General features: G+C 41.3%; 1 protein-coding gene across 1 annotated transcript; it reads left to right on the plus strand.

Annotated features, from left to right (window-relative positions):
• Nucleotides 1-62: 62 nt before the first annotated feature.
• Nucleotides 63-8,789, plus strand: LOC104396172 (multidrug resistance-associated protein 6-like; the record flags this gene model as incomplete). The annotated part of the gene is made up of 11 exons (XM_010005989.1): nucleotides 63-150; nucleotides 445-514; nucleotides 1,211-1,337; nucleotides 1,809-1,985; nucleotides 2,250-2,417; nucleotides 3,897-4,080; nucleotides 4,565-4,622; nucleotides 5,135-5,255; nucleotides 6,396-6,603; nucleotides 7,618-7,928; nucleotides 8,590-8,789. Coding segments are annotated over 11 exons (1,712 nt in total), but the record flags the coding sequence as incomplete, so codon positions are not given.
• Nucleotides 8,790-8,931: the final 142 nt, after the last annotated feature.

Raw genomic sequence — 8,931 nt, forward strand, 5'->3', positions numbered from 1 at the left:
CTCTGGGTTTTAGTTTCTTTTCTATTTTAAATCTTACTCTTTTGTGTGCTTCTTCATTTCAGGCCAAAGTTTCTTTAAACCGCCTAGCTGCTTTTCTGAATCTGGAAGAACTGACTCCCAAGAGCTCAAGCAGAAACACTTCTGACTGTGGTGAGCTTTTAGTGTTAGAATTGTTGTCATGCAAGAGGGGTAGCTTCCAGTGTTCCACTCTTAGGGTGCCTGCTGTACTCAAGAGACAAATGCTTGCTCCTTACTGTCACTTTATTACTCTCAGGCCTGTTTATTTCTAATTATGAAAACTCATTTGGCACTTAAAAGTCTTCTCATACTTAAGGTTCATTTTATGTGATATAAATACACACCAAAACAGAAAGTCACATAAATAGGGATGTTTCTGTACTTATCTTTGAATTTATAAGCATTTTATTTCTCCTCATATTTTAGTACAGGCAAGTATCACCATAAAAAATGGGACTTTTTGCTGGAGCAAAGAAACTTCTCCTTGTCTCAGAAGGTACTGACTTGCTCTTAAGTCATCTCAATTCTGTAGGTCAGGGTGGGTACTGAATGAACTAATTTCTCAGGGCCAGAGACCAGTGTGGAATATCTAGAGGCTTCCAAGTTTGCTTCATATTTAACCTTGAATTCTGGAAATTATGAAGCCAGACAAAACGTGATCTTGCCTCTATGCCTTTATGCACATAAATGGGAAGGTGCCTGTATCTTGACATTACCTTAATACATGGAGACTGCTTTCTTTACACAATTTTCTTGTCCAAATGAGAAGTTACAGAAATTTAAGTAAAAAAAAAAAGTAGAAATTATAGTCTGCAGGTATGACTTCACTACCTGCTTATTTCAAAAGACATTGTGGTTTTAGAGAAGAAACAGAGTTGAAAAGTTTTATGTTTAGGAATGCTTTTTATCCAGGTGCTTTGGGCTAAACTATCTCCAAAATAGGAACGTGGGTCTTGGCTCTGTGTTTACAACACAGATAGGGATGTGGTGGACGTGTTTTTTAAGTGATGACTCCTGTTCTGCTGCAAAATGTCGGCATGACAGGAATACTGATCCTGTGCAGAGGCCTCAAGCATGAAATTAGGGGGCTTAAGTTGGTGGTATTGATACAAGTCAACAGGAAGAACTTTGGTCATTTTCTTTTCAGAAGGTGTATCTTAAAGGTGGTAAGTGACCTATCTTTTCTCCATAGGATAGATCTTACTGTGCCCCAAGGCTCCTTGCTTGCTGTAGTTGGCCAGGTGGGTGCTGGGAAGTCCTCCTTGCTGTCAGCATTACTTGGTGAGCTGGAGAAGATAGACGGCTGTGTGACCATGAAGGTGAATTTCCCTGAGTGTTTGCTTCTACTTAGGCTGTCTTCAGGAACAGTAAGATATTAACCAAGACATCAGGTCCTTGATGAAAACCCATTTACTGCTGAATTCTAACAAAGGCTGCATGTAGCAAACTGCATTTAATTATCTGAAGGTGCTTAAGACTTCTCAGGTGAGTCTGGCTCTTGGGAATGGGAACTGAAGCAGGACTTCAAAGATCCAGTTCCAGTTCCCACTCTGACAATGAGCTGAAGTGGCATTGTGGGAAATCCTGTCATGTACTTGCACTTGTTTTCTTCTCTACAAGATAATGGAAGTGCAGACTCTTACTTTGTAATGTTGAGACCCATCAATGGTGATCATTACAGACTTCTGTAAAGCTAACTAGGAGAGTTCTTCTTCAAAGATGAGTTTCCACAGTGTCAAGCTGAGCTTATGGAAGAGATTATTAACATTCTTCTACCTCCCTTTTTATAGGGCACTACAGCTTATGTCCCCCAGCAAGCTTGGATACAAAATGCTTCAGTGGAAGATAATATTCTCTTTGGGAGAGAGATGGATGAGATATGGTTCAATGGAGTGATAGATGCTTGTGCACTGCAACCTGATTTGGAGAGCTTCCCTGCAGGGCAGAAGAGTGAAATAGGAGAGAAGGTACTGGCTTAGGTTTATATTTTGGCCAACTTGTCAATGAGTAGTGACAACTCTGGCAACCTGCCTCTGCATCTCAAGAGCCCTACTTGGAGGGAGGCAGGGAGACCACAGAAGGAGACAGAAGCACCAATTTAAAAAAAATATTAAGTCCTAAAATAATTTTAAAAAATAACAAAGTCCTAAAACCTCCATGTAAAAATGGGGCCAACAGTTGGGAAATATGCACTAGCATTGGAACAAACAGCGTGAATTTATTTTTTACAGGGAATAAACATATCTGGAGGGCAGAAGCAAAGAGTGAACCTTGCTCGTGCTGTGTACCAGAAGGCTTCAATTTACCTTCTAGATGACCCCCTCTCAGCCATCGATGCCCATGTTGGACAGCAAATATTTGAACATGTCCTTGGACCCAATGGCTTGCTGAAGGACAAGGTGCATTCTAAGTCCTGAAATGTAAAAGACTGCAAAATGTATCTAATTGTTAGGGCCTCTGAAGTTTTTCCAGTAAGATGGGTTATTCTCTTCATCAAAAGCTCCCAAATTCTTTTATACTAGTGGCAGCAGGTGCTACTGTTTAACAACAGGGGTAGCTGGGCAACCTCTGCAGTCCATGCAGCACATGAAGTCCTGCAGTGAATTGCATCTAGGTTGAGAAAGACTGAAAGGTTAGATTCTCCTAAAGACTGTCCTTACGCTCATGCAAACCACATGCCTACTTCCAGTCTTACTTCCAGAGCAAGTTCATAGTTCTTTGGTCTTCCATCGACATTACCCTTCTCCCTTTTTGAGATTTACTTATATTATAGTTAGGTAGAACTGTCTGATTCCTTCTTAGCATGTCTAATTCCATCACTTTGGAATAGTTCAGTGACTCCTTTAGAGGCCTCACCACCCAAGTGTTCATCACTTAAACTTCATTCATAAAATCCATCTTAAACATTTCTATTTTGTTTCTTTTTTTGTACTGGTTGTATTTTGTTGTTCCTTGGTATTTCTCTGCTATCAGGCAGTCTGGAAAAGAAACGTGGTTACATGAGATAGGGTGCTAGGCCAGCTCTGTTTGTTTTGTGGTATAAAGCGCTTACAAATACTTGATTCAGTTTCATATTGTGGAAGGAAAAGAGGTAATTTCTTTCATTAGAAAGTCCAATTAAAACAGACATATTTGATTACAGATATCTTTATCTTCATGTGTAGATTGCTTGCAAGTATCAGAATGTAATTATTTTATTAAAACATAGAAATACAAAGAAAGCAAGTATCAAGCTTAAGCAGTACTCAAAGGGCTTGATTATATATTAGAAACAGATGACAATCTGTTATCAAGGGAAAAAGTACGTTTCTTAGGTCCTTTCCAACATGTACCTATCTGTGCAAATATGCCCAGCAATTTAGATGAAAAGGAGCTGCACTGTAACTACATTCAGGTTGATGAAGTTTTCAGGCATGAACTTCATTGTGAAATACTGGTATCAGGGACAATAAATGTGACAAACTCTTCAGTTAACATAATTCTACTGAACAGCTTCAGCCTGAGGACAATTAGAAACATGGAACTCATCAGTGGGCCCAGCAAAAGGTCCTTCTCCACACAGGGCTCTAGCCTGAGATTTCAAGCTTCAGTTCCCATCCTCATTCTTTCAAGTTGCGTGTGACATGACAGGAGTGGACTCACCCCTCCACTCCCGAGTTCTGCACTTTCAAAATGGGCACAAAGCTGTGCTGCAAAGATAAACTTCACCAAAGAGAGAATCAGAAGTTACAGCAATAAAACACAAAAATATCTCCAAGTTAGTAAAAATCACAACTCACACTGGGTACGTCTTTCCTCAGAAGAAAGCTGACTGCAACAGCTTGAGTGAGCAGGGAAACAACAGAACAATTGTGACTGTTCCCTCTTTGTTCAAGCAGACTCGTGTGCTGGTGACTCACACAATTAACATTTTGCCTCAAGTGGACAACATTGTTTTTCTGGTGGATGGAACAATCTCAGAAATTGGTTCCTACCAAGAACTTCTACAGAGAAATGGGGCCTTTGCAGAATTTCTCCATTCACACATTGCTGCAGAAGAGAAGGCAGACTCTGGTTTTCCAGGTAACACAAATGAGTTGGAACCATTGTTCCTAAATCCATCAGTCTGTTGTTTTCTTAAAATTATTAATATTAAAGAACTGGAAGGGGGAGTGCTGCTGTTCATAGTTGGGAAGAGGAAAAAGGAGAATAGAACTGAAAAAACCAGTCTTATATTTGTTTTATTATGGACCTTTAAAGCTGAGATCCAATCACAGTAAACTGTCACTGTGTGGGGAAAAATATGCCTGTCAAATTAGCTGACTCGTCATCTCAAAATTGGTTCTTGATTGAACAGTTCTATCTTAGGGTAAACCAACAATAATTCAGTAAACAGAATTATCCACTACATGTGCTATTCTTCAAGCCCTACCTTGATATTTCTACCCTTAGAAATTCTTTGTAATTTATCTTTCCTCCATATTACTAGTCTCTCAAAGGCCATACAGGACAAAACAGGATTCTAAAGCATTTAGATTAAAAAAATGCATTTCTGTCACATCTACAGGAGGCACCAAAGGCATCACTACCTGTAGAAACAGTCCATCACAGAAGAAGCCCTTCAGGTAAGCTAAAAGCTGTCTCAGACACTGAAGAGCTCGCACCAAAGCCCATACAAGCCTACATGGAGGCTCTGAGTATGACACAGGTTTGCCAGTGATCTGTAAATCAGTAGTTAAGAGCAAAAAAACAAAATTCAAGAATAGGAAGAAAGCTGCTTTTGAATGTGGAGGTTGACTAACATTTCCTCCGTATTTCACAAGGGGTCAGAATTTGTTCCAGAGCTCACATACATTCTGATACACTTGCTTAATATTCACTGCCCAGTGCAGCTGTAAGGTCTGACTTCATTTCAAGCAAACCACAGCTAATAAATGCATAAGGCCTCTGTTTGTTAATAGCTTGACAAAGTGCAGTCCCTGTAATAAATATGGCCAATGGTTGGGTCACTCTGGAGGACCTTAAAAACTGCAGCCCTCAAAATAGGCATGAATATGGAGGTAGATTGGTATGGAGATCCAGCTTTAAAAACTCACTGCCTTGGCTAAAAGTTGAAAGGATTTTTTTCTTTATGAAGAGGCAGTTCAGTCAAATCTTCAGCTACGGGAAAGGAGACCATTCCTCTAAGTCAAGACTGTACCACTGCTGCAGCCAGCAAAGGAAGATTAACCAAGGAAGAGCACACTCAGTATGGCAGGGTAAGCACTATATCTTTCTGTGAAGGTAGGCACATACTGGGGTTTGTTAGTGACCTGCTGGTGGGCAGGGGGGTCAGCTCACTGTCCGAGTGAAACCTGTGCCCCTCCAGGTTAGGCAGCTGAGCTGTATGAGTTTGCCATATGATCGAGACAAAGGCATTTCAGGAATATTTTACATAGCACCTTCTATGCAAACTGTGTCTCCCTTAATGCCCTGATCTAAGCACAGGTTCCAAAATGGGAATAATGCATGTACATTGCAGAGAGAACATTATGGAGATGAGAGGAGGGATAGGAAAAATTATGACTACTTGAGGAGAGAGATCCTGATTCAAGAGTTACCTGAATGGGAAAAGCACACCAAGGCAATCAGGACGAGGTGGTGGCAAGGGACAGAAAAAGATAAGATTACAAGGGACTTGTAATCTTGAGTTTGTCTACAAACTCTTGAGGTTGGTGGGAAGGGGCAAAAAGGCATATCACTGTTCTCATCTTGCCCATGGGAAACACCTCAAAAAGCTGAGGCACGGACAGTGCTGTGAAAGGAAAGAAGCAGGTGTGGGCTTCCAGTTCAGAGGGGTCCGGCGTAGATGAGGTGTGTATTCATGGCACACTGTAGCAGGAACAAAACATTGGGAGGTAACAAGCAGTTCAAGCTACACACTGGTACTGAGAAGAGATAGGAATAAGAAGTCAGATACCCCAAAGGAGGCAGCTCTTTTCCTGAATAAGCACAGTATCAGCTGGAGCAGGATCTCCTCACCTCTGCCCATCAGCAGTTACTCACACAAGCAGTCAGTGGGATACACAATAGTTCTTCCTCATACCAAGAAGAAATGAAAACCACTGCCTGGCATAAGGAAAGCCTTTCATGCTATCCAGCAGTAACACAAGCCTATTGCAGTACCATTCATTAGTTGATAGTAATCACTCATTAATACAATGGATTTATAGAAGTATTACTTCATTATTTATCCATGAGGACAACAAAAAAAAGAATTAACATGGTTGCTCTGGCTGTGACATATAATTGAGTAGATATGCCATAAGTTGTCATTTCTTGTTTCAGAACTGCCTTTCCTTGCTAACCAGTTTGATCCTCCCAGCCTCTCCAATTTTTCCCCAACTGTTTCACTCTAGATCAATACCTGGATTTATGCAGCCTACCTGAGGGCAATGGGCTTACCACTGTGCGCGTACATCATCCTGATGTTCACATGCCAGCAAGCTGTGTCATTTTCTCGTGGCTACTGGCTCAGCATGTGGACAGACGATCCTGTTCACAATGGGACACAAGAGTACACAGAGCTAAGAGCTGGGGTTTTTGGTGCACTAGGAATAATTCAAGGTTCGTTTAACTTGCTCACCTAATTCTCCTCTGTATTTCCATCTTTCTTTCCCATATCCAGGATGTTTTCTCAGAATATAAACAAGTGCATACCCATGAGCTCTTGGCACCAGCACTAGAGGGTTGGCATGGGAACTAAAGTTACATGCTGTGATGCAGAGAAGATTTCTAAGGGATCTGAACAATATTTCCAGTGTTACTGCCTGAAATTCTACCTCACAGTATGCTTGAAGTGTTCTTTTGTGCCTTTCACCAGACCATAATGAATAGTGTCTTCCTCTGACTCCTGGTGAAACTAAATGACACGAGCCCCAAAACATTCAGCAATGAAAGAACCACAACATCCTTATTTTTCTATCCTGCCCTCTTGTATCCAGCATCTTCTGCACATCTTGCTTCCCCTTATCCCTTTCCATTCCTCCAATATAAATTAGTTATATCCAAGTGGTGGCTCTTCTTCATGCCGAATTATATCTTAGCTTAGGTCTTTTGAGTATAAAGACAGTGAAAAAGGAATTTTTAAAATGGCCACAAATATTTTGGTCACTGTCTAAAAAAACCTAATAATTTGTTTTAGGAAAAATAAAATCTGGAAAAATCTCAGCCTAAGTGACAAAAAATTTTGAGAAACTTGAACAAGTTGGGAGGAGTGGGAAGGTTTGGGTACCCTTTTGTGCTAAAAGTGAACCCATAGGGAGGAAACCTAAGGCTTTGAGTATTCAAAGTAATTCCAGTCAAGCTCATTTTGTGAAGAAAAAATAATTTGTCCTGCATGTTTAAGTTTCTGAATCTGAAGCCCACATCAAGCTTGCTCAGAAAGTCCTCCACCCCTCTATAACTACCCTACAGAAAGGGGTAGTTTACCCTGCAGCTCTGAGACCTGGCTTAATTGCTACCAAAGAGCAATTCAGCTCCTTTTGCTAGGATTCAGAGCACTAACAGTCATGATCTCACAAAAAGGAACTCCAAGGTGAGTTTGTTCAGCCCTAATAATAGTTATTTTTTATTTTACAGCCCTGTGCAGATTTGCCTCCATAGCAGCAGTCCTTCTAGGTGGTGTGTTAGCCTCCCACAACCTGTTTCTGCAGTTGCTGAAGAACGTTACTAGATCCCCAATGGTCTTCTTTGAGCAAACCCCCATTGGAAACTTGCTGAACCACTTCTCCAGAGAAATGGATGCTATTGATTCTGTCATCCCTGACAAGCTGAAGTCTTTGCTGGGATTCTTCTTCAACTTGCTGGAAATCTACATTGTGATTATAGTGGCTACACCAAAGGCAGCAATCGCCATAGTGCCTTTGACTGTTCTTTATGCTGCATTTCAGGTAGGAGCTTACACAGATAGACAGGAGAGGCTGAAGGAGCACAGCTGTGTCCCTGCAGAAAGGATCCACTTCTTAGGAGTGGAAACATGTAGAAATTCACTTTATCATCTCAAATGGCCTCCGAACAACAGTAATGTCACATCATGCTTTTCTGACGTCCAGATCAAATCCCACCTAGAGCATATTTCTTGTCTCCATTAATGTAAATGCAATCATATTAAGACCAAAACCATTTTCCCTTTCCTTCAGAATTCCTACACTGCTTTTTAATATATCCATGTAAATAATTCAGCTCTATGGAATGTCCAGTGTTTTGCCAGCTAAGACTGAACATGAGGGAAGAGCAAGTATGAGTGTTCTCCATCAGGCAAAGGGCTGGTCTACAGGAGAAAGTAGGAGTGAGATGAGAGCCTTCTGAGTTCAGATTACCTTGGCTTCTTTGCATTAACTAACTACAAGGTTATTCTTAATAAAGACAGGACATGGCACAGGCAAAAATGCTACCTCACTTTTAAGGGCATCTCCTACCTGCACATTAGGTTTTGTAACACTAGGATAGCACACAGTATTGCACACCTTGGGGGCTTCCCAGACTTCTGTGGAGCATCTCCACAGAGGTATCAACTCTAATCACTTCCCTTTCCATTTCCCTTTGTACCAGCACTTCTACGTCATCACCTCCTGCCAGCTGAGACGCATAGAGGCTGCCAGCAGGTCACCCATCTACTCCCACATTTCAGAAACTTACCAAGGGAGCAGTGTGATCCGTGCTCACAAGGACCAGGAGAGGTTTATTTTGAAGAGCAATTTTCTAGTGGATGAGAATCACCGAATGTGCTTCCCTGGAGCAGTTGCTGACAGGTACAAATCTGGAGTGTGAAAAAATGACGTTTACTCTCACAACTTTGATGAGTGGAGATAACTGCTCTTTGGGGACTGGGGGGGAGGTACACAGAAGATGAGACAGGAGTGCACAGTGTTTTAGGGGCAGGGGACCCTCTTT

The sequence above is a fragment of the Chaetura pelagica genome, unplaced genomic scaffold (genome assembly GCF_000747805.2).
Source record: "Chaetura pelagica isolate M959 unplaced genomic scaffold, ChaPel_1.0 C11819976, whole genome shotgun sequence".
NCBI classification, from domain to species: domain Eukaryota; kingdom Metazoa; phylum Chordata; class Aves; order Apodiformes; family Apodidae; genus Chaetura; species Chaetura pelagica.